Source organism: Apium graveolens, chromosome 2 (genome assembly GCF_009905375.1).
Source record: "Apium graveolens cultivar Ventura chromosome 2, ASM990537v1, whole genome shotgun sequence".
Classification (NCBI taxonomy): Eukaryota; Viridiplantae; Streptophyta; class Magnoliopsida; order Apiales; family Apiaceae; genus Apium; species Apium graveolens.
Window position 1 is genome coordinate 158,474,037 of NC_133648.1, and position 26,883 is coordinate 158,500,919.

The window sequence follows — 26,883 nt, forward strand, 5'->3', positions numbered from 1 at the left end:
GATAGACAAAGAAAGAAAGCGGATTTGCATCGAAAAGTGTGGATATCGAAGTATGATCGTTGGTATTGATAAAAGTTTCACCTTGAAAGAGATTGGTTGAGTTTGAATAGAAGGGACATGTAGAATTCTAAATATAGGGAAACATTCGAGGTATTGAGAAATATAGGTAAAATTGCCCATAAGTTGATGTTACCGCCGCAGTGGTAGTGTATATATATGATGTATTCCATGTGTCAATATCAAAACGATATGTTCCTGATTCGAACCAAGTCATTGATTAGGAGCCAATGGGGTCTCATCCAAATTGTTCTGCGTGGGATGATCGATCCCAATCCTAGATCATTACGAGTGAATCCTTAGGAATGAGTTTATATCTATAGTGAGTATCCTTTGAATAAATCCTCGAGTAGAAGAGTCTACTCGGGAGTTAGAGTCAGATATGCTTTGCAAATATCCTCACTTGTTTAGTTAGATCAGATTCTGAGGACATAATCTTTTTAAGGGGGAATGATATAATGACTCGTGTATTTTTGTATGATTTAAATACATAATTATGGAATTATTAAATAAATAAAATATGTTTATAACTTCTGTCAGCTCGGTATTGTTTTATTATTATCTATGTATGATTTATGGTGTACCGGGTTGTTCGCGTAATTAATTATTAAGTTGTACTCAATTATTTTCCCTTTTAAAAGTGGATTTAATACAAATTTATTTACATAAATATTTGGAATGTCTTTAAAATTGATTTTATGGTTTTGTAATTACAATAGCTATTTTTGGGATTTTATAAAATTTAGAAATCAATATTACATTAAGTACTTAGCCCTGTATGATTTTCTGATTTCATTTATTGGTAAAATCAGTACTTAATTCCAGAGTTCTTCAAAAATTATGAAACTCATATTTATTTAAGTTTGGAATATTCCGAGAATTTTAAAAATTATTTTGGGAATTTTCGGGATTAGTTTCAACCGCACGTCGATTCGTTTAATTGATAAAAAGCGGGTATAAATTACGTTTCAGAAATTGTTTTAAAATTTCGAAATTTATATTTTTATTAACTTCGGGATATTTGTAACATTTTGAGACTATTTTCGTGATTTTATAAATTTGTTTTAAGTACAGCTCGGTTCATTAATTGTAGAATGCGGGTACGAGTTGTGTTTCAAAATTTGTTTAAAAATTATAGAAAATTTAATTTGTTAGTTTTTAATTACACCGAAGGTTTTAACATTTATTTAGTAATTTTTAGAAACTTATTTGACTGCACGATTAATCGTTAAACGGCAAATTTCGGGCAAAGTTATATTACTGGACACGTATTGTGCTACGTGTCTGGTTTATTGATTCGTGGCAGCAGCAGAATAAATGAATTAAAAAAAACAACCCCAAAACCCCCATCCCACCCCCTGCTTCGCCTGTCTCGATGAATCTCTCTAATTCTCGATCTCTCCCCTCTCTGCTCGACAAAATGTCTCCCTCTCTATTTCTTTCTCTCTCTTTCACTCTTTTCTCTCTCCCCATCTCTCCCCTATTTCTTTTCTTCGATTCCCTTCTCTGGTACTTCCCCGTCGGCGCCCTTGTTCCGGATGTTTCTGGTGAAACTCCGGTACAACCTATGTGTTAATATATATGTGTGTTTGTTGTGTATATTGATGTGTGTTGTGCCGCCTGTTTTCTTTATTTCTGATCGTCGCCCCTCATGGTTATTCCAGCGAGGCGTCGGGTGGGACTCGTTAGGAAACTCTAATTTTTGTCGGGTACCAACGAGTTTTGCCGCCGTCGGCGATGAGCCTCGGCGAGCCGACGGTGGACCGTGATGAATTATTCTGAGTCCTAATATTTTAAAATAAATAAATATAAAAATACGAATAATAATAATTTAGTTTGAATCGGTGGTTGGGATTTGTGAAATGGATTTCAGTTGTGATATGGGTGGAATTAATTGTTGGACTGTTTGTTGTTGATTTGACGTCGAATTATTCGACGGGCAGGCCGATAAACAGAGGAGGTGCTGCCCGAATTTTGGAAAATTAAATTCACAAATATGGGAGCAAATCCTATGATTATCGGAACTACTAATCGAGTGTATATGATTGTATAATTATAAATATTGTACGAAACGCATTTGTGTATCGTGATAAAGCATTTTATAAAATAATTGACAACCCTACTTTAAAAAATGTCGGGTATGTGTATCTTTTGAAAAAGATTATGGAATCGAGTTGCGAATGCTTGTACCTCTGATTGTTATATGTATTATGATAATATATATATTTACGAGTCAGGATTTGATATCGAATGGGTAAGTTGTTAGCAAGGATATGTCAAGCATACCTGGTCGTCTAACGTAGGGTATTTCGACTCTATAGGTTCTAGTCGTGGGACTCGGGAATTGAAGTCGAACTAAGGATAACCTAGTGATTAGTCGGCAAGCGCAGCGAGGTTCCAAGCGAAGGACCTGAGCGTTGAAGTCGGATCAAGGATAACCTGCTACTTAGGTGATAAGCCCGAACGTCTGAATCGATCCAGAGTCAGTCAGTAATAGTTGTAAAGCTCTACAAGGCAAGTACCCCTAACCATCCTTTTATGGTTCAGTATATATGTATAGCTGTTGTTTTATTCTCGTGATCGAACAGAAAGTTTTAAGTTACGTATCCCCTATATTTTAAAATGTTGTTTACATGTGTTTTTGGGAAAAAGTAACTTCTGAAAGTACCTATCTCTAAAATGTGATTAAAATGAAAGGAAGTTTTGAATAGTGTGCTGTGATAAATTGTTTTGAAAAGAGATAGGTAAAAGTGGATTTAAAAACTGGATAAAACGAATCAAATATTTGATAACGTTGCGTAAGTGGCTAATTCGGTTGTGCGCATTACATACCCGATTAGTCCTGCATAGATAATTAGAGACCTAGCTAGTCTCTGCGGATCCGGTTATTTTGTGTGAAAGCCCGATCAGCTTTCCTAGACATTTTGTGTGATAGCCCGACCAACTATCCTAGATAATTTGTGTGGAGGCCTGATCAGCCGTCCCTAGATAACATCTAATACATATCTGATTGTGATTTAGTGGTTCCCGTAACGGAACAGATGATCTTGTGATTCCAGTAACGGAACAAATGGTTTTGGGCTCCTGTAACGGGACAAATGGTTTTATTGTTCCTGTAATGGAATTGAAGGTTTGAAAATGAAAATAGCATGCTAAAATTTAACTCTGGTATTTACGCACAGCACATGACTGTTGATCTTGTTTTACAGAGCATTCTAGTTTTGATATCCAATTTATACCTGTTTTACATGTTTCTAACAAGTTATGAATTCTGTTCCTATAACTGCTTTACTTTAAATCGTTTTTACTTGTTATTCATATAGTGGTACTGCTGAGAAATTGATTGCTCACCCTTGTAGAATGTTTTATATATGTATTGCAGATGTCTAAGAGATTCTTCCGTGGTAGTCAGGGCAGAGTTCCAGTTCCTTTCGCGTCGGGCTCCTCTGAGGTAGTTGTGTTGGACCAAAGATGGTCTATTGAGTTGCTGTATTAAGTCAGTTGAGTTAGAATGGTTTGCTGTAAGTTGTTTTTATAATAATTGTAACCTAAATCATACTTAAACCTGGAAAAGGTCTTGGAAAAGGGGTTGTGGTTAGGTGTAATTGGTGATTTAAATTATATTATGTTTACTATTGTGGTTGTTAGTGACATCAACTCCTGACCCCGAGGGTTGAGGCCGTCACATGAAGCCTTGGTTGTTTGCGCGAAGAAACCAACAAGAGAAGGAAAGAAATAAAGAAAAGAATAAATTTTTCCAGTAGCTCAGCGCGACCGTGTGACACTTGGGAACGGTCGCGCCATACTCAGCGCGGGCTCTCCGGATCCCAGGGCGGCTGCGCCAGGTCATTCTCCAGAAATCCTGATTCGAATAGAAGATCGATTTGCTGGGCCTCTGGATGATTTGGGCTGCTATATAATGACTCTTTGAAGACGTTTTTCAGAGTAGAGCCTAAGGAGAAGACAAGAAGAAGACCTAATAGCACAAATTCAATGAAGAAGAAGAAGAGCTTGTTTTTACTTATGATTCTTTGATTGAGTTGTAAACTTGGATGCTTGTTTTCTTTATTATTGAACCTATTACTCTTTTTTACGTACTTTGTGATTTTATTCAGTTTATAAAGACCTTGTTTATTTAAATGTTTTCAATTGAACCCATGATGATGATGAGTTCGGTTATGAACTAATCGTTATCGTGGGATTCTAGCAGATTTAATTATGGATTTCCTTAGTTAATTTATTTCAATATCTTAGTTTGTGGTGATTGTATGATATCCTAGTATTGTTTGTGCTTAATCGTCTTATGTGCGTCGCAAACATATAAGATATCGTGCTAATCTCTATTGAAGCGACAGTGAATATAGAGATTTAGAACTTGCCATGCTAGCATAGGTTCATGTATTTATTATGCATGATTCGTAGGTAATTTTAACCATCTTACTTGCCCTATGTAATCACGATAGATAACTTGTTCATTAAACCTTTATGTTGTCAAATTCTATAGACATAGAGGGTCTCAACATAATTGGTGTATATTCAGCTTCTATCTCTTTTGTGGATATCTGGTAGTAGGGTATGCGTGCAACGAAAGTTGGCGTTTACTAGTTTCGTGTTATCTGATTAGTTGGCATCACCATTGCATGATAAGGTTAAGAACAATGACTTTGAATGAAGTATTTAATGAAGTTAGGATCCTATGTTTGTCTCATATAAGTAATTTAACCCTTTTAATCTCTTAGTTGTTACATGTTAGTTAATTCTTAGTTATAAAATATCTCAATTTGTTATTCATCTTAGAATTGAACAATAGCCATATTATTATTGCATAAGTGCATTAATCTTAAATTAACCAAAAGAGTCTCTGTGGGAATGAACTAGAAAGAATTCTACATTACTTGCGAACATGTATAATTGCGTGAATTTTAGCGCGTGTTTTCGTCCTAACAATCATCTGAAGGCATCTACTTTGGTTGTCAGATCCTTACACACAACTCATGAAGCAACAACAACTCAAATCAATCAAATTAAAGAATCATTGATTGCTTCGAAGCTGACTACTCATCAGGAAATTCAGAAACAAATTTCACCAATAGTTGCCAGACAATTTGCAATTGAAGCCAGTCAAGCTAGATTGAAAGCACATCAAGCTCAAATGTCTGATCAACTTACTGAAGTATATAATTCAATAGAGCTGATTCTTTCTCTACTGCTTGGTGATGATGCCAATAAGGGGGAGAAAATTGTTAAATCTAAATGCAAACAACTGACATTGATAGGTACTAATGATGAAAATTCTGATGGAGGTAATAAGGGGGAACAAAAGGAGATCAAAAGGAGAAGAGTTGAAGAATTGACTGTGACTACTAAACTGGAAAAATCTTCATAAGTCACAATTGTTGCTGATGAAGACCAAGGTACTCTGGAGAAAGAAGCTGGTGTTGAAGCAAGCCAATATCTTCAAACTCTGAAAGTTAAAGGAAGAAAGACAACTCTATTCTACAAAGATCCAAAGATTCAATTATTTCATTCTGAAGTAGGTAGAAGAATATTTGCAAAGAAAAATCCTGGAGTTGATCTTAAACAGCTAAGGCAAACAGAGGAAGACTTTAAAAATTTTATGAAGATAACAAATATTGATATTGATGTTATTTCTCAAGTACTTTATGAAGATGATCCTTCTAACAGACCAACCAGAGGTATAGTTATAAGGGAAATCAGTCAGGAAAAAAGTGAAAGATCTCTCAAATCACAAGATATTGGAATTGATGACATGAAGCTTAAAGGAAAGGAGAAGATAGAAGAAAAGTCAAAGAATTTCAAAGATTAAAATCCAAAGCTAAAGAAAATCTTATCGAAGCAGAAATCATCCAAGCTGGTGATTAAAAGAAGATTTCTGGAAGCATTCTGAGCTGAGGAAGTGGAGTTAACCTCTGACATTGCTTAAGTTAAAGAAGTAGTTCAGGATGAAGAGTTAAAGTCTGATATTCACTAAAGCAACATTGAATATGCATATTTGGTTCCTGCATTTAGATAGTTTTGACATCATCAATTGGAACTTGTCCATAATTCCATAATGAAGAAGTAGGGGAGATTGTTAGGAGCAATTGATAATATCAAACAGAAACTATCAGAAGCATCAACGGATGATGATTACAAGCATCAACGGATGATGAGTAGAAGCATCAACGGATGATGATATCGACGGATGTTGGTATTCGACGGATGATGATGTCAATGGATGATGAGATTAGTATTTGTTACATCAGTTGATCTTTAAAGAGGAAAAGGAAACAGGAATTTCAAGGCGGTGGAGGACTTTATCTCAGAAGCAATAGTATAGGTTTCCTTGTTGTTAATAGAATATGATTCCTTATACACTGGTAGTTGTGCTCTATAAAATCATAGTTTAGGTTCATGCTATATGCATTGCGATATTGTTATATCTTTCGCATAACCTAGCAGCTCTCAAGGATATTTGTTCATCCTTTCGAGAGAGTACGTGTGTAATAAGTTTTTATAAGATTTATATAAAAACTGTTTGATTCTATTGAAGCTTTGTCTAGTTGATCGTATTAACTGTATTCACCCCCCTCTACAGTTGATTAAGGGCCTAATAGAGCTGATGATGATGTCAACTAAAGAACTGAAGTATATTCACTATTTATTAATGGTAGAAAATCAAGCATCTAAATAATGGTTAGATTTAATCTTTTATGCCATCAAAAGAAGGATACTAGACAAAGTCTATTAGTATTTTGGACATGATGTTCCCATGTACATAAACTACAGATATCAAAAAGTAAACATGAGGAGAGGTGCAACTGTGTTTGAAACTATACTCGCTTCAAAGCAACTAACTCTAAATCCTGATGGTCTTAGAACATGCTACATGATGCTGGATGAATTAATGATTGAAAGAATTCCAATAGGGAGTCTGAGAGCTGTCATATATCAGTTGTTTGAAGAAGCTGAATATGAAAGAAACTTGAAGAATAGGCTAAAGCAGCTGCTCCGAAAGAAGATTGATAAATGGGTAAAGGAATTTGTTTAGAGATACTTCAGAGTTTATCAAGAACCATGAAATTAACATCAGTAATTGAGTATGCTCTAAAAACTTTGTGCTTTACATTTTATCTTCTTATTTTTGGCATCACACAAAGTTACAAAATTTATGCTTATTCTAAAAAGCATAAATTGTGGGAGATTATTGGATAAAATGTCTAAGTCAGAAATCAGGATTTGCTGGGAAATCAGGACTTGTCAACCACTCAGGATCTGCATCAGGATTTGTCAAGGCATCAGGATGTGACTTGTTGTCAGGATCACAATGTAAATCAGGATTTGCTGATTTGCACAATCCCATCAATTGTGAAATGGATTACTATCATAGGATCAAAGTTGTTGATTAGATATGTATAGAAACAAGATAAATCATATTGTAACATATCTTGTAATTGATAGAGATTGATAGAGTAGATGTGTAATGTATAAACACAGAATATGTTATCTTTAAGGTGTGAATTACTCGAGTATTATCATAACCTAACAGCTCTCAAGAACATTGATTTTCTTGAGAGGATTTTATAACAATTTATAAGAGAATAAATATCTAAATAATGAGATCTAAAAAATATCTAAATTTTGATATTTTAAGATTTAAATAATTAACAAAAATAATTGGAATTTGCAAGATAAAATATGTGGACTTTTGACAAGGCTTATTGGGATGACAATTTAAAGATTAATAATTAGAAAATATAAATTATACATTTTTTTGAAATAAAAATTATCCTTAGAACAAAATATTTGTAGGAACACTCTTTAAAATATATAAGATATTGGAAATTTACTATATATACATCTTTTTAAGTTTTACAGAAGTGTCTTCCAACGTTAGACAATCTCAGAAGTAAATTTGTGGAGGTCTATCCTTTGTGCTTAGTCTACTAAGTAGAGTCGAAAAACACTGAGCACGTCATGTTTGCGTGTTTGTTTGCACAGAATTATTGGAAGCTCGCTAAAGTGGATTATTTTTCAAATTTAACTCATCTTTTCAGGACATAATGATGAAGGTGTTTCAGCCTAAAACTTCTAGGGAGCTGAAAAATTATTTGTTCTATATCATGGCAGTTATTGGCTCATGAAAATAGTGTGGTGTGGAATAAGAGGTTCTAACCTCCATCGACATCGGTTGACAGTGTTGGGTCGTTCATTTTCCAAATGGCAGAGATCACAGATTAAGAAGTCTTTGAGTAGTAATCTTAATGATAGGGAAGGAGTGTTAGCTCGGAAAAAGCCTGAGATGAGTGATAACTCGTGGCGGGGCTGCTCCTTCGACCCCGTTCCTGGATTCTTCACCGCGGTGGCGTTGTAGCTGTCGTGGGGTTCCTACAAAACAACACCTGAATGAGGGTTTGGGTCCCGCGGCGCCTCCGGTGTGAGAGTAAGAACTCGCTTTTGGGGAAGATAAAGATATATAGGGATGCAAGGTCGCTGTGTGTGTATATGAGTGCAAGAGAGTGATTAACCCCCATAACATTTCCTTCTTGGGCTATTTATAGCCCAAGGATAGGGTTTAGGGGTTGGTACCTTTAAATAGTAGTCGTTGGTTCTAGGAGCGGCGAACACCTGGTTGGGATGGATGCCTTACACGTGTCAGGATGGGAATGGTTGGGGAATGTGTTAAGGATCTCCCATCACTTGCCCTGATTGTTCTCATGATTGATCAATGACAGTTGTCCCTATCGTGTGTTTGGTCATGTGGCTCACGTGTCGGGGCTTCCAAAGGCTGGGCCGCTAGGAATAGGTGGTCTGGACTGGAAAGAGTTAGGAGTCCGAACCTAGTCCTTGCAGGAGTCATATGTACTATCATATGCCCCCCACTCCCTTATGCGGATTTTCTGGATGGGGGAGTAAGGCTGATATTGTTTGTAGTTTGTTGCCTATGAGACGAATTTGACCTTTTCTTACCCCGAGTCTGGATTGTGTTGAACTAGGGCAATCCGGACTAAGGTAGATTGTCTTTAAAAGAATTTAAGCTTTCCTTGCCCCTAGTCCGGATTGTGTTGAGGTAGGCTGATCCGGACTAGGGTAGATTGTCTTAAGAAGAATTTGAGTTTTCCTTGCCCCCAGTTCGGATTGTGTTGAGGTAGGGTAATCCGGACTAAGGTAGATTGTCTTTAGAAGAATTTGACTTTTCTTTGCCCCCAGTCCGGATTGTGTTGAGGTAGGCGGATCCGGACTAGGGTAGATTGTCTTTAGAAGAATTTGAGCTTTCCTTGCCCGCAGTCCGGATTGTGTGAAGGTAGACTAATCCGGACTAAAGTAGACTGTCTTTAGAATAATATGAGTTTTTCTTGCCCTCTAGTCCGGATTGTGTTGTGATACTATAGTCTGGTCTGGAAGTTGAAAAGCTTTTGGGGGTTCCCCCCCCAATTATTTGTACTTTTACAGTTGTCTTTTTTGAAAAGACGTGCCGTAATTATGATTGCCATTTATTACCGTGCATATATACAATTGTGTATGTATATATAGCTTGGATGGGCGGCCCAGATTCTGCCACATGGCATGGCCTCTTGAAATTCCTATGCCTATAAAAAGGCACCCCCACTTCCTTTTCTTTTTTCTCTCTTCTTTCCTCAAGGTGTTTTTGTTTCTGCTGCTTGTTCCAATAGGTTTCGAGAGCTTTAGTTGAGAACTTCATATCTGTGCTGCTCTAATCCTTCTTGTTGCCTTCGTACTTGTGTATTTTCTTTTGTCTTCCTCTTTCTTCATTTCGATTTTTTTCTTGTTGTGCCTTGATTATTTGTTTTCGCTGTTAATTCTTCTTTTTCCTTGCTTGTTCCTGTGTTCTTCGTGTTATATATATGTATGTATATGTTTTTTGTTTATGATTTGGTGTTTAATTCTTCGTGTTGGTTCTCTTATAATGTCGGTGCAACGGTTTTTGTAGTTGAAAGGAAGAGTTTGTTTGGTTGTGTTGTGTCGAATGATCAGGGGCAATTTGTAGCTGGGTATGGACCGGAGGCTCTTGGGCTGAGGTAGTTAATCTGAAGCACGCTGAAGCTCTTGCTTTCAAGGAGGCTTTATCTTGGTTGAAGAAACTGCATTTAAATCGTGTACACATTGAACTTGATTTTTTGGGTGTCATTCAGGCTTTTGGTAGCAAGAAGATGGTTTCTTCTTACTTGTGTCTATTATTGATGATTGTCGTTCTATTGTTAAGTATTTAAGGTACTATTTAGTTTATTTTATCAAACATTTTGGGAACTATTTAGTTTATTTTATCAAACATTTTGGGAACTCAGTAGCACATGCTTTAGCGAGAGAGATTGGTATCGTAAAGAATGGTGTGATTTACCTTCCTTTCTTATCGATATTTTAAAACTTGATTTTATATATAGTATTTTCTATTAGTTTTAAAAAAAAAAGTTTATTTTTTAATATATGGTGCCCAATGATTCTTTCCAAACATACTATTCTGGTTATCTTTTTTTTTTCAAATTACAGCGTTCCTTTTACTTCTGAATTCTTCTAATCTTTTGTTAACCCGCACTCTCGTAATTTATTTTATTTTTCTTGTTTTTACACTTGTATATTCCATGTGTCTGCGTACCAATACATCTATATAATTACTATGATTTTAAAAAATATGTATATATGTATATATATATATATAGTGGTAAAATACTTCGTTAGCATTTGATAAGCTTATTTTCTGTGCATGTTTTTTGCTTAATGATTTTTCTTGGGTTACGGCACTCGATAAAAACAGCAAAACCCCCCGGATGACTAACATTAACACCGGCTGTTAAAGCAAGGGCATGGGAAGAATATCCTACTTTCACGCAATTCGCAGGGTTCAACAAGCAATCACAATCAAACCCGAACGAACAAAATGTTTATAAAGGCCTCTTCTGGTTTGAAAAACCTCTTCTAAAAGATAACTACTCCTCACCTTCTCCGTCTTTAAGGCGAACACTTAATTAGTAGCGTTGGCACGTCACTCGGCTTCAAGTTATTAATGACTGGGCGAACCCAAGATTTTTTTGAATGTTGGTTTAGAAAGGGTTTCTTAGGTTAATTATGTTGGATACCGGTTTAAAAGGTGATTCTGGTTTGTTTAAGTTTAACTTGTGCAGGTAAAGTGTTTGATGAAATGCAGGAAGCAAAAAGTTGCATTCACCTATTTTAATTACTTCAATTACTTTTAAAGTTGCACATAAATAATTTGTAAAGTAAAATTTGATTAGTTACATGGTTGCATTGGGTAACAGAAATTAATTTAAAAAATGCAACATATATTCAACTAAAATCAACTCTAAAATTAACTTTATATAAAATAAAATCGAAATTACATAAAGAGTTGCAAATGGTAATTGCATAATAGGTTGTCAAGTTATAGATCATTTTTTTGAAAATAAAATTAAAAGTAACGTATTCTTGTAATTAACTTTCAGAAAAATCATAATTTTGGAAAAAATACCATAATTGGTGTTTTTTTTTTAAAAAAATCCTAAGATATTTTATATTTGAAAACACGTGTTCAAAATCATAACTTGTAGTTGAAATCACAGTGAAAAATATTATATTAGTAATCTGATATATTTCGTCCATGTCATATGCTAAATTCGATGAAAAAAACTATATTTTATCATTTTATTTGAACACATGTAAATTTTCACTTTGAATTTTCCGAGGAGAGTATCCTTTGGTTCCAAAATGAGAATGTGATTGATTTGTTTTACCCATAATTTGAGAGAGCAAAAGATATTTCTAATTCTTTTAAAGAAACATATCTTCTTTAAAATTTAAAATTGCACAATTTTAATTTGGGCCAGAAAAAGTATTAGTCCCTTCCAATTGTTTACATTTCTGAATAAGTGTCCGGTACGCATTTTAAAGTACATAAAAAATATAGTTATGTAACTTATTTTTATAATTTTCTTTTTTTGAATAAAAGTTGAATGTTTTAAGTATTCAGAAAAACAAAATTATAATAAAAATTACATAACTATATATTATATACACCTTAAAATACGTGTCCGACCCTCTCTAAAAAACGTAAACAATGTAAACGTAAACAATTGAAAGGGTGGGAGTATTTTTTATTAATTTGAAGTGTAGTTGAGCACTTTGAAATTGGACTATATTGTAACATTTGTGGTATTAATTTTGGGTGGATAAGTTACGGGAGATGAGTTGTTCGGCGCCGGTAGGTTCTCCGACCTCCGATTCAGAGCCGGAAAATGAAAGCTGTAACCCTCCTCCAAAGTCAAGTATTATTATTGATACAAAAACATTGGCGCTCAACAACTTGTCCACGTCTCCTCTTGTTTGTGTCTTTCGCTCTGCTGGCGATGCCGCTGGCGGTGCTTTTATGGGCTCTATTTTTGGTCTAGGTCCTCTCTCTCTCTCTCTCGTTCTAATTCAATTTTATATATTTGTTGTTTATTGTAAGTAATTGATAAATAACTTCCTAAGTTTACTATCACAGAACTACCTACCCATGATTTCTCCTTCATTTGTTTTGTGTATATTATGGGTGGTTGGTGTTATTTACAAGTCAAAAATCATAGATGGAGCTGATTTATCAATTCCCTTATTTTAACAAAATGTTTGTTAAAATAAGAGTAAAATGCATAACCTGTACCTAATGTTTACCTTTTCTGCAGAGTGTGTACTTGACCTTTCGGAAATGCGATTTGCGTACCTAGAATTCCAAAAACACAGCATTTTGTATATTTTCAGTTACTGCCTTTAGTTGCCCGTCAATAAATAAGGCAAAGTACTAAAATTCAATAAACTCTGAGTGTTCAAACTTCACACTTCTAACCTCTAACTTTTGCACGTATATGGTAATCTTTCTAGTTTTATAGTGTATGTGTTGGCATGTAAAATTGGTTGACTGAAATTTATATCTGATGTCTTATCATATATTGTATTTAATTTATTTTGAAAGTTATTTTATAGTTTTATAAAAGTATAATTTTTAAAAGAGTCTAAGTCAAAATTTGATGATTAGAAAAGTCAACCACTTCCAAAGCTATAATTTAATGGGTTAGAATTTATGAGTAGTGCTAGAGATATCAAATTGGATATTAAATTTTTGTCCTAAATGATATGACATTGATGACTTGGCAATTTAAAATGTTTTAATTGATTGAATTATGTGAATGCAAGGTGTCCATTATTATTAATTAATTAATAGCGAGTCCGGTCATGACATGTAACATTTAATATTTATTTTGAGTACAAATTTGAAAATTTTATAATATTTCATAATTTATATGCACCTTAAGTCCTTAGCTGGCCTTGTCACTTATGTCAATATAAGATGCGGACCCTTTTTGATATTTTATGCTGGTTTAGAAATTTTTAAAATAAATAAGTTGTGATTTAAAATAAATAAGTGACTTAAAAGTTATAAGAAGATTAATATTAATAGGTTATATAATCCTTTCGATTAATAGGTTAAAAACTTATATTTTGAAAATAAAATTAATAAAAAGTAAAATATCAAAATAAATTAAAAAATTACTTACTACACTGGTTAATAAGTTGTTTTGGGGCTTATAGGTATGCAAGGAGCCAAATATGCCTTTTATTAACATATAATATGTTTTAATTTGCTCAAACTTTGTAATTATACATGTGTTTTAATTTGTTTTGAATTAATTCATTTACTTGTAATTGTCTTCGTTTATTTTAAATTATTTACTATTAGCTCACTATATAATTTTCTAAGCTTTATGTTGCATAAATATATGTTCTAAATAATTCTTTTTTTTTATTTTTAGTATTGTTTGCCTATTATATGTAGTTATTTAATTAAATTAAGATACTAAATTTGTTTATAATGTTTCCATTATATAAGTGTAATACATTCGTTCATCTACTAAATCCAAATTTGGTCTTGTAACTATATATTGTTTATTCATTAGTGTATGTAAATATATACTATATAGTACTAAATTGAATTTATTTTCATGTGTAATTGAACCTTATTAATTCGTATGTGGTCGATTTAGACACAATCATGTTACATTTTTCTTTTTCCAAATTTGCCCTCACTGTGTTAGCAGGCAACTAAAGGAAATACACAAACTGCAGTATTTTTCAAATTTGGAGTACACAAATTGTATTTTCTTAAAATCAGGTACACACTTCGTATTTTTGTTAAAATTCAGGTACACGTTTTGCGTTTTACTCTTAAAATAATTACAAGTTTTATATATTGGTTCTTAAATGTTTGTTCGGTATGTGGGGGATTGAATAATTACTCCTTTTTTTCAAATGAAGGGGTTTTGAGCTCATTTTTGTTTGCTCCTTGGATCATTTTAATCCCGATATCCACATTTGGTTACAAAGGATCAATTTAGGGGATAATCTAATCAATAGTAACTACATTATGGATGCACATTCAGGTAAATAGTGCAGGAAAGTTTTATAAAAATGAATCTATGAACTGAAACACTAAAGAGATAACTTAGATGAATTAACATCAGAAAATTCACTTTTGAAAAGCAGCCGTTTTTAGAGAAAACAGATCAGGAACTTTTTGTAAAAATATGCTTTCCTGGAAGATAATCAAATCTCACCAACTGCATTTATCTCACCACTCTTCGACTTTTTTCAATGGCACAACAATTTTAACAACAATTCCATAAAGAGTCTTGTTGTATCAGTACTTAACAACAAAGTTCAATACCTATTCTTGCTTTTGATTTTCTGGTAGTTAACATTTGCAATCAGAATTAACTTTCAGTACTTCAATTTTTTAATATATTTTGTAACATACTTTGTTTCTAATGTAATCACTCCTAAACCTTTACCGATATTAGAAATAGATATTGGGTTTAAAATTTAAACACATATATGAAGCCTTTCTTTCATCTTCGGACCAGATTGAGGTTTTGCTCCATCTTCAAACTATATCTTCTTTTACAAAACCTATCTTGTTATGTTGAAAGGGTTGATAATATATGTTTTGCAATAATATTTAGGAAATGGATATTAGCTTCCTGATTAGCATGGGGCAATAATATTTAAGGAATGTAATCATCTTATTGTGGTTACAATATTTTTCTGCCGAGACTGAAATCAATATTGATAAAATAATCACCGTATATATTAACCAAGTGTATCGTAATGTATTAATATCTACCGATCACAATACGTGTGTAGGGAATATAAATCATAACAAAATAACCTAATTGACTATGAGCCAGCATAAGGGGGCTTATTATAAATAACTGAGTACATACTGAATTTACTACTAGCCCCCACATATAAAAACACCGATAAATACACTTTTACAACCATACTAAATGTATATAAATTAATAAAATACATAAATAGAAGTTCCTTCTTATGTTTCATTTTATTACTCGTTAATAAACATTCAATCTGTTCATAACAAAATAACCTAATTGACTATGAGTAAACATTAGTGGGCTTATTATAAATAACCTAGTACACGCTAAGTTTACTACTAATTTTCATTTCTATTTGGGAATAGAAATGAAATGGGATCAAATTGCCCTTTGACACCCATACTTTGGGACTTGTTCAAATCCTGGACTAGTTTGACATTTCTCTCGACTATAGTTTTAATTTCTTCTGGTCTTCGAACTTCTATTACGTACCCTTACACCTATATTGTCATTAAAAAAAATTCTTTTGTTTTGACTAGGAATATTTTCAGCCTTATATACTACAAGCCACAACTTTGGTGATAATCTTTTCTTTTTTGATGACACATAGTATACAAGTCTTGTTCACAAGTGCCTAACATATGTTGAGATCCGACACTTAACCCCCTTGAACCAACCTATCTTGCTTCAACAATGATCATAATCATTGTGGGTACACAAGAATCTTCTTGATACTCAGACAACGGCTTCATTGCTACTACAACCTTAAATATTTTATTGTTTATTCGTTATTAGAGCATGAAATATTAATGAAATTCTTCTATTGAACAATTTCTTCGTAAGCATCTTTATTCTTTGTCTTTATCAAATCTTCACAATTTCTTAGTATTATTTACCGGCCATGTTCTAGTGTTGTTATCATTTCTATGTTATAGATAGATACTCTTTTACACACAGGCTTAAACTTAATATATCGGTATTATCTAAACATGGACTTTATACGACATAGTTCATTACCCATCTACTTTCAAATTTCAGGTAAATACTATTTTGCAATCATAATTGACTTTCGAGACTTAATTTTTTTAAGGTATTTGTAACTTGGTTTGTCTTTGATGTAATTACTTTTAAATATTCACTGAAAAATTAACGAGTTTAAACACAAATATGACATCTTTCTTCCATATTCAGACCATATCTTTGTTTGCAAAACCTATATGTTATATTAGCAGGGTTGGAAATATATGTTTTCGAACATATTGAGGGAAGTGTATATTAGCTTTCTGATGAGCATGCAGGTTATCATATTACAGATTTACGGTGCTTACATATTTTTCTTGAGGAACTACCCAAAGGATTAGTCGAAGTTACATTACTCTTTAATTTTGAATCACATGATTTTATAAACTAGGTTCATGTTTGTTTCATGGTATTAAGTAGAGGATAGAATTGTAATCCTTTAAATTTTCCAATCCCATATTTGATTTGTAAAAAATTATTGAAGAGTTATCTAAGGATTATAATCCTTTAAATTATCATTATCCTATCCCATGTTTGTTTTGTTGAAGTAGAGGATATGACTATAATCCCCTATAATACTTGGTGGGAGGAGGTATTGCTTTATCCACTCTTATAAGTCATTTTCTAAAGGATTATAATCCTCTCATTGTAATCTCATGTAAAACAAACATAGGATTGGATAATTTAAAGAACTATATTCCAATCCCAAAGACTATCCCTCAAAACAAACATAGGATAAAATTTTAAAGGATTATAGTTCAATCCTACACTTAATCCTTCCAAACAAACATAGGATAGGATTATTTTACCCATAGGATAGGACTAATTTTCATGGGATTAGCTATCCCCGGATTATTATCTCGGGATTATAATCCCATAAAACAAACATGGCCCTAGGTTCTGATTCTTACAATTGTGATGTTAGTGATGATCTTCACACACACGTTACGATTGTATCTTTGTTGTGTGCATCATTTGAACTTGTCTAGAGTTCGTTAACTAATGAATAAGCAGAATATAGCATCTCAAACTATAGATCTCTTGTTCTATATTTTAACTCTTATCATAAAATTAATTCACCAATGTCTTGTTAAATGACCTAATTGTAGTTTTGATGGGAGCATTATTTATCTCTCTCATTTAGGTTTTGTCTACTTTTCATTTCTTCCGATACTAGGTGTCTATATTAGAACACGAGAATGGCCTATATGGCTTTATTAAGTAGTGGAAATTACTAATAGAATTAAAAGCAACTTAACCTTTTACATCGGACCGAGATTGGTTGACAACTATATGGAGGTATAAGGTCTCTTCTATTTTGTGGCTAGGAATATGTTAGCTTGTGGAGGTTTTTAAGGACTTTCTAGATTCAAATTATATATTGGAGTTTTCGTTTGAGTTGCCATAGGAGATGTACACGTCAAAATAGACTTCGTTATTGGTTATCACTAAAATAAATTATTTCGAAACTTATTGCTTCTGTCTAATATAAACCACATGGGATTCATAACATTATGTTATACTTTTTAATATGGTAAATAAAGTGCTTTCCCGTTCTTAAATTGTCAACTATACTTTTATTTGATAATATCTTGGTATTCCATTAAGGATGTGGAGAGACTGCAAGGAATTCACATGGGTCAACACCAGTTTTGACTTAACAAAGGAAGGGAAGAATGGGAAAAGGAAAGTTGGCTGAGAAAAATAATGATAAAGAGTTAAAAATAAAGAAAGAAAAGCAGTCATAGTGGGGGGTATAAATAGAAAAAGATAGGGTTGTGTGGGGTAATGCATTGACAGTAATCTGTGAGTCTTATTTTGCTTGGGAGGCCGCCTCACCTCGAATTGGGGCAAAACCTAATTTTATTCTGTTATTAATTAAGTGCCTGGATATTTCAGTAATCATTCCATTTCCTATTGTTTGAGTGCATATCATACAAAATTTCACTTAATTCATAACAAAGTGGTACCAGAGCTGTTGAGATCACGGGACCACCTTCAACTTCAACTCATGAAGATCAAATCACATCTGTCCATGCCACCATAAGGAGTACGGTGATTGAAGAGGTTTCGGCAGAGGTGAAAGCAGTTGTAGCTGCGATGGAGATGTCTTGACTAATAGATTTGTGAATAGCTTTGATGAGATGTTTAAAAAATAGGAGAGACAAATCGAAGAGACGACCATCCGTTTGGAAGGGAGAATCAGTAGATCAAGAGAGCACCAAGAATCATTGATTTATTGATTAAGGATGATCAAATAAAGTTCCAGGGAGAGGTAAGAACTGCTATTCATGACTTAATTGAGCAAAATAAGGGTCAAGGCAAACAATCGGAGATGATTATGAATGTAAGTGGAACAAGTATGGGTCGTTCAGTGGAGATGATGTTAGGAGAAAATAGTAACCAAGGGAAAGGGGTGTTGTTTGGTGAAAGTAGCCATACAGGAAGGGGCTCAGGTGGAGGTCCGGGCAGAGGAGTGAGTTTGGGGCATCCGATTACAGGAGGAGCGAATTGGAGATTTAAGAAACTGGACATGCCAGGCTTTGATGGAAACAACCTAGATGGGTGGATTTTGAGAGCGGAACGGTACCACAATTTTAACCACTTAACAGAAGATGATAAACTAGAAGCAACTGACGTAACATTAGAAGGAGATGCATTGTTATGGTTTCAATGGCGGCCAGTTCAGAATTGGGAAGAGATGAAGACCATGGTTAGGAGACAGTTCAGGTCAACAGCTACAGGCACCTTACACGAACAATGGCCGGGTCATAAGCAGAGTGAAAGTGTAGTGGATTATAGGAGGAAATTCATCGAATTATTAGCTCCCTTAAAATGAGTACCGGAGGAGATTGCAAAGGGTCAATTCCTGAATGGATTAAAAGAAGAAATCAAAGTAGAGGTGCGACTACTTGGGCCAAAAAGTCTGGATAATGCAATGGATTTAGCACTAATGGTGGAGGATAAAATGAGAGTGGGGGCACCCCGAAAGTGGGAGCAAAAATCAGGGGGTTTACTGGAAACAAAAGCTCATATCAGCCTTCAACAACCTACTCATAGAGGGGAAGTGTTTCCAATTATTCTACAAGTCGTCGTCTCCTCGAAATTATTCACCAGCACAACAATCTGGATTTACAGGAGGATTATCGAGTGCTAAATCAGGTGCTAAATCGGGAGGAGAAGTGCGGAGACTCACTGATGCAGAATTACAGAGCAAAAGGGAGAAAGGGTTATGCTACCGATGCGATGACAAATGGTCCTTGGGACATCGTTGCAAACGTTGAGAGCTCAGCATGCTAGTCACTTGCGAAGGAGAAGAGGAGCCTGAGTTAAGTCCTCACAGTTCACATTCTAACTGAGGAGATCATCGAGGTACAACCATATTCCCCTCAACCAGAAATATCTCTTAACTCTGTCTTGGGGATAACATGTCCTCGCACTATGAAGCTGTTAGGATGTATAGGTGGTTAGTAGGTAATTGTTGTGGTGGACCCCGGGGCCACGCATAACTTCATATCAAAAAAGGCAGTGAATAATTTAGGCATTCCCGTATCACCGTCTAAAGAGTTTGGAGTATCGTTAGGGATAGGAGATTCAGTAGTGGGAGAAGGATTATGCAAGTTTGTGGTGCTGGAGTTGCACGGCATAATGATTGTAGAAAATTTCTTACCCTTGGAATTGGGAAACTCGGATGTAATCATGGGAATACAGTGGCTGGAGAAGCTAGGCACCACAACAACAAACTGGAAGACGAGGACCTTGCGTTTTCAGTTGGGGAATGAGGTGGTGACTTTAAGGGGTGATCCATCGTTGGGCAGGAGTGGGATTTCTTTAAAAGCTATGCTCCGAAACCTAAGAAAGAAAAGGGGAGGATATTTGGTAGAGTTTAATTTCCTGCAAGCACCAAAAGTGGGAACAGTAGCAAAACAAGAAGAGCATGAAGTTCCCCCATGTTTATCACAGCTGTTAGAGCAATATAAATCAGTGTTCGAGTTTCCCAGGGGCTTACCCCCTAAACGGAATCATGATCATGCGATTATACTAAAAGAAGGAACGAATCCAGTCAATGTAAGGCCATACCGCGATCCTCACATGCAAAAAGGAGAGATTGAAAAGTTGATTAAGGACATGTTAGCAGCAAAGATCATCCAATTATCTACAAGTCCTTTTTCGAGTCCGGTCTTGTCAAGAAAAAAGACGGGTCGTAGCGATTCTGCGTGCACTACCGAGCCCTTAATAAAGTCACTATCCCGGACAAGTACCCCATCTCAGTAATCGATGAACTACTTGATGAATTAAAAGGGGCCACCATATTCACCAAACTGGACTTAAAATCAGGATATCACCAAGTGCGAATGAAGGAAGGGGACGTGCCAAAAACAACGTTTAGAACGCACGAGGGCCCTACGAATTCTTGGTCCTTCCCTTTGGACTTACTAATGGGCCAGCCACATATCAGGCCACTATTAATGAATTTTTTCGGCCGTATCTCCGTAAATTTGTGCTGGTATTTTTCGACGATATACTGGTATAGCAGTGGCGGTGTGGAGGAGCATGTCAAACAGGTTCAATAAGTCCTGCAATTGTTACGAGATCATCAGTTATTTGTGAATAAAAAGAAGTGTGAATTCGGTAAACAAGAAGTGGCATATTTAGGGCATGTAATCTCAAAAGCAGGGGTTTCAGTTGACATGTCTAAGGTAAAGGCCATGATTGACTGGCTCATACCTCGTACGGTGAATGAGTTGCGTGGTTTCTTGGGCTTACAGGTTACTACAAAAAATTCGTTTACAATTATGCCAAAATCGCAGCCCCTTTGACAGATCAGTTAAAGAAGGACCAATATAGGTGGACGGAAACGGAAGCTTTTAATTCATTAAAGCAAGTAATGATACCAGCCCCTATATTAGCATTACTAGACTTCGAGAAAACTTTTGTGGTAGAAACGGACGCATCGGGGACGCATCGGGTTTTGGGCCTATTACAGTAAACTTTTGGGCCCAAGATCTCGTGTAAAATCCATTTACGAGAAAGAATTGATGGCAATAGTGTTTGCCGTGCAGAAGTGGAGACATTATCTAATGGGGCGCAAATTTATCGTGCGGATTGATCAACAAAGCCTAAGATTCTTGTTTGAGCAAAGGGAGATTGGCATGGATTACCAACTGTGGGTGGGGAAATTAATGGATCACATTTGACATTTAATATAAACCAGGGGCCTCTAATAAGATTGCTGGTGCTTTATCAAGGGAATTTGTGGGTTCAATTGAGCTGTCGAATATAATTACTGGTTGTGGTGTGCAATGGGAGGATATATTGCCTCAAATTAAACAGGATCATTTCATTACACAAATGATGAAGGATATTGAGGCTGGTGTGACCGTGAAAGGCTACTGTATAGACTAAGGGATTCTCAAGTACAAGGGGTGACTCGTGATTCCTCCAAATTCAACTATAGTGACCAAACTCTTACAAGAATATCATGATACAGGTACAGGAGAGCATTCAGGTGATTTTAAAACATATCAAAGAGTGGCCCGAGAGTGGTATTGGCCGGGGATGCGTAAACGAGTTCAGCAATATGTTCAGGTGTGAGGCGTGCACGGTGTGTCAACAAAATAAAACATCATCCTTGACTCCAGCTAAGCTGTTACAGCCATTAGCCATCCCTAATCAAATCTGGGAGGATATCTCGTTAGATTTTGTTGAAGGACTGCCACATTCAAATGGGGTGGATACAGTGTTGGTGGTAGTTGATCCTCTCTCCAAATATGGCCATTTTATTGGAATTCGACATCCATTTACTGCCCCGACCGTAGCTGAAGTGTTCATTCGTGAAGTGCTACGCCACCATGGATTTCCAGCAAGCATTGTATCTTACAGGGATAGAGTGTTCCTTAGCTTGTTCTGGAAAGAATTATTCAGGACTCAAGGTTCAGCTTTACATCGAAGCACGGCAAACCACCCTCAGTCCGAAATGGAGGTGGTAAATAAAGTTGTGGAAACTTTTTTGAGGTGCTTTATCAATGGCCAGCTGCGTTCATGGGCAAAATGGTTACCTTGGTTGGAGTTCTGGTACAATACCTTATTTCAGGTGTCAATTAACTGCTCGCCATTCAAATTCGTCTATGGTTGCGAACCTCCGCCTTTACTGAGGTTTGAGAAAGGGAGCACAGCCGTAGCCACGTTAGAAGAACAATTACTTGAGAGGGATACTATATTGGATGATGCAAAAGCAAATCTGATCAGGGCACAGCAACATATGAAGAAGTATGCTGATATAGGGCGTAGAGAAGTGGAGTTTCAGGTGGGCGAGCTGGTATATCTAAAACCCCAACCGTACAGGCAAAAGTCATTGGCTCAAAGACGATGGGAGAAGCTGGCAGTTAGATTCTACGGGCCATTTGCAATCACAGAAAAAATTGGCAAGGTGGCGTATCGTTTGGAGTTACCTCCTACATCCCACATACACCCTGTGTTTCACGTTTCGCAGTTAAAGAAAGCGGTGGGGTTAGAATCATCCTCCCCAACACTACCTCCGCAATTGACAGCAGACTTGGTGTGGTTCAACCAGCAGCACTACTTGGTGTAAGAAATACCGATGCCGGTAACCACAAGGTTGAAGTACTAATGTAATGGACAGGATTACCAGAGTGGGAAGCTACTTGGGAGAGTTATGATCAGATGCAGGGGATGTTCCCTGACTTCCACTTTAAGGACAAGGTGGCTCTTTGGACCCGGGGTAATGCAAGGAATTCACATGGGTCAACACCAGTTCTGACTTATCAAAGGAAGGGCAGAATAGGAAAAGGAAAGTTGGCTGAGAAAAATAATGATAAAGAGTTAAAATAAAGAAAGAAAAGCAGTCAATAGTGGGGGCTATAAATAGAAAAAGATAGGGTTGTGTGAGGTTATGCATTGACAGTAATCTGTGAGTCTTATTTTGCTTGGGAGGCCGCCTCACCTCGAATTGGGGCAACCTGTAACCCTAATTTCATTCAGTTATTAATTAAGTGCCTTGATATTTCACTAATCATTCCATTTACTATTGTTTGAGTGCATATCATATACATACTTAATTCATAACAGCGACATGTCAAGAATCTAAAACAGATATGAAATTAGTTTTTTTCTCAAGTATGAACTTCCCTGCTTTATGTCTGTTATTGGGGGATATGATAGCAGCTACGACTCAATTACCCTACTTGAATTGTATAAGTGAGTCCATATTTATATTATTTAAGCAAAAACTTAAACCTGCCCCTTCTGCGTCCGTTAGTCTGAGATTGTAATTCAAGGTGAGACTTGTAGCTCTTTTAAGCCATCAGTGTAGCTTCTTAAAGCAACTAATATGTGTTTTGAGTGAAATAATCATACTCTGCGGTCCGAACGCTTTTACATTCCCATTATAAGATTCCTCAAGTAGTTCAGCATAGACATTTTTACGAACAATTGTTTACACACTTGCACTGTATGATTGGTTTTACCGGGAGTGCAACAAACGAAGCCAGCCAAAAAGCTGGATGTTAATTGCGAGCTTTATGTTTAATTAAGCATATGAGTAATTTGATTATTTCATGTCTATCCATGTGATGGTGCTGATGTCAGTAGTTGTTTTCTTGTACAAGGTTCTGGCTTCATTAGAAAGAAAGGATTTAAAGGGGCATTTTCAGAGGCAGGATCATCTGCTAAGGTATGGCAATTTATATACCAATTGTTTTGGGTATATCATACATCTAATATTACACTTTAATGATCCCTAGAGGCTAGAACAGCGTGGTATTTGTTGGAAATTGGAATCTAGTTTTTTTTTGCAATTTCTTTGCCTTGCTAACTTCTGCCTGTGCCAGACTTTCGCAATTTTATCTGGAGTTCACAGCTTGGTTGCGTGCTTTTTAAAGAGATTGAGAGGGAAAGATGATGGTAAAGCATTCAATTTAAATGCTGTGTACTTTCATGACTGCTTCAAATATTTATACAATCTGTATCTTTTTGGGGTGCAGTTATTAATGCAGGTGTAGCAGGATGTTGCACTGGTGTTGCTATGAGTTTACCAGGTATCTATAATGTTAAAAGCCGTTCGTCTTTGAGTTTCTATATCACTTGCTAAAAAACGAAGGTGTTTGTCATACAGATCTTTTAATCATCTCTTTAACCACTCTTCTGTGATAGCGATGTGCTTTCTAATTAAAATTAAATTTCTTCCAAATTTGATGATTTTGTACATGCTTTTTTAGTTTTACAATCTCTGAATAGAAGTGCACAGATGTCGAATTCAGTGGTCAGATTGAAAGTTGCAAGTAGGGGTGGCAAAATGGACCAAAAACCATATGAATCCAAAGCAAGCGAGACCAAATTTTGGTCACACCTCACAAATATGGTTTAGATTTTGATCAAACATTTCCCTCACAAATATGGCTTTGAAAATGTGATAACCATGTATGGTTTGGTATGCAGTTAATGCTTTATATCAGTTTGAAAAGAGTGGCGGTTACATAATCTGAAATTGGAAAGGATAGGTGGCTGAGAAGATATGAGTTACAAAATATATATTTGAATATATTAAAGTTATTTTTATAATTTGTACAAGTAGAGGAAGTCCTGGAAGGGTGTTTTGGTCTAGCGTCCATTCTGACTTGCCTAATGCAAAGGGATGATATGCCAACACCATTTTTGTAAGGGGTTATACACTTGAACTTGCATCTATTTGCCTTTATACCTATTATCTAAATTTAAATAATTAATACTTATTAGCTTTTTGCTCGAACGAGGATAATATTACAATTTCATGTAAACCAAAAGTATCTGTAATGTGTAACCGTAGCACTTCGTTATACTAAAATGGAGTAGTGAAGATAGTGAAATCATATAATCTAATCCAAACCAAAAACAAACCTTTATTTCAGTAAATGTGGTTTTGGATCCAAAAACAAACCAAGTTCATATTTTTTACATTGAAACCCACAATTTGCCACCCCTAGTTGCACTCAGTTAAATTTTGTACTTAAATGATGTGTGTGTGTGTGTGTAGGTCTGGGTCTGAGTATGGTTCCTGATTTTGTTTTTGCTTACGTCTCTTGTGCAGTTTGGTGAAATTTAATATTATAAAAATTAGTTTATCATAAAGTAGGAAAAGTGGATGTTCTTATACCTATAATTTTACACCATCTTGATGTAATGGGTTGGAGATTGTCTTAGCTATGCATTTCCATGTTCATTACAGTTTTCTTTCCTAAAATGTTTTTTTCATTACAGGTGCACCTCAAGCTCTTCTTCAAAGCTGCCTCACCTTCGGGGTATTTTCCTTCGTTATTGAAGGCCTTAATAAGCAGCAACCAGCTTTGGCGCATACATCTTCCTTGATGGGCAAAGCTAGTCATTATGGTGCAATTCCTCCTTTGTCAATTCCTCTTCCAAATGAACTTAAGGAATCTTTTTCTTTATTGGTAAACTCGTTAAAGTCACGCTAAACTTGTAGATCTTCTAGATGATGTTGCATGGCTAAGCTCTTCTGTATAATTGTAGTAATGTTCTTTTGCTTCCGAAATTCCAACGAGCTATATGATAAGAAAGGCTTATTTGGATTATCATAATTTGTCAGTGTTTGTTTAGTTTGTAGATTGAGGAAATTGGCTGATGGGGGATGTAATAAGCAGTAATGTTCGGCTGATATCGCTTACATTAAAAAAATTTGGCACAAGTTTTACATCAGTTTTGTTGGAGTTTAGAAGTCTAGAACCAACAAAACATACCAACTACAAGCTAAAGAGATTTAAGTCAAAAATCCCAGTTTTGATTTAAAATCGACGCCAATACCAGTTCTGAGATTAATGGCGCTGTTTACCCGCCGAAAATGGATTCCAGGAGATATGCCTATGGCAAGAGTGTATAATGTGTTCTTTTCCTAATCCTAGAGGAGTCTTAGCATATTGCATATGCATAGGTAAGAATAGATTGGAGCTGTGATGTTCATAATAAGATCAGTATATAGATAAGATGTTCATCTGAGGTCTTGATCACTTGTGATGGGAGTAATGTTATGTAAAAGAGGAATCTGCTGTTCATCGTTTTGATATCTTAGAACTTAAAAAGAGATCAACTATTTAGTGGGTTGTTTGAATAATGATTCAAAATTTTAATTGTTTAGTTGATTTCTTTTAGTGTTGATTGATTATACAAATATTTGTAACTGATTAAGCCATGTATTTACATGAGACTAATCATGTAAGTTTGTGAAACAGCCATGTATTTACATGAGACTAATCATGTAAGTTTGTGAAACTATATACAAAGAGTATTATTATTTAATAAAATATGTGCTTCTATTATAAGTTGCTGTCGAATTCAAGCCTTGCCCGGTCCGGGGCCGGCTAAGGGCCTTGAACTGGCTCTATTTTTTAGGAAAAATTTGGCTCCACCCCATTCAAAGTCCGATTAGAAACCAATTTGATTCTAGTAAAATTGAACTTTTTTATATATTATATTTATAAGTTCAATTATAAAGGGCTCCTTTATATAGAGTTAGGTAGAAAATCATGATTAAAAAAATGGAAGTACACAATTTATTTTATTTTTTCATCATATATAGTTATAAATTTTAATTATCAAATTAAAAATGAAATTGCACAATTTTTTTATTTAAAAAATTATT

General features: G+C 35.2%; 1 protein-coding gene across 1 annotated transcript; it reads left to right on the top strand.

The window, feature by feature from the left end:
• Positions 1 to 12,190: 12,190 nt before the first annotated feature.
• Positions 12,191 to 25,819, top strand: LOC141707945 (chloroplastic import inner membrane translocase subunit TIM22-2-like). Its single transcript, XM_074511398.1, has 5 exons — positions 12,191 to 12,458; positions 23,861 to 23,925; positions 24,083 to 24,155; positions 24,236 to 24,289; positions 25,488 to 25,819. Exons 1-5 carry the CDS (start codon positions 12,254 to 12,256, stop codon positions 25,700 to 25,702), a joined length of 612 nt encoding a protein of 203 aa, XP_074367499.1. The 5' UTR covers positions 12,191 to 12,253; the 3' UTR covers positions 25,703 to 25,819.
• The last annotated feature ends 1,064 nt before the right edge of the window (positions 25,820 to 26,883 follow it).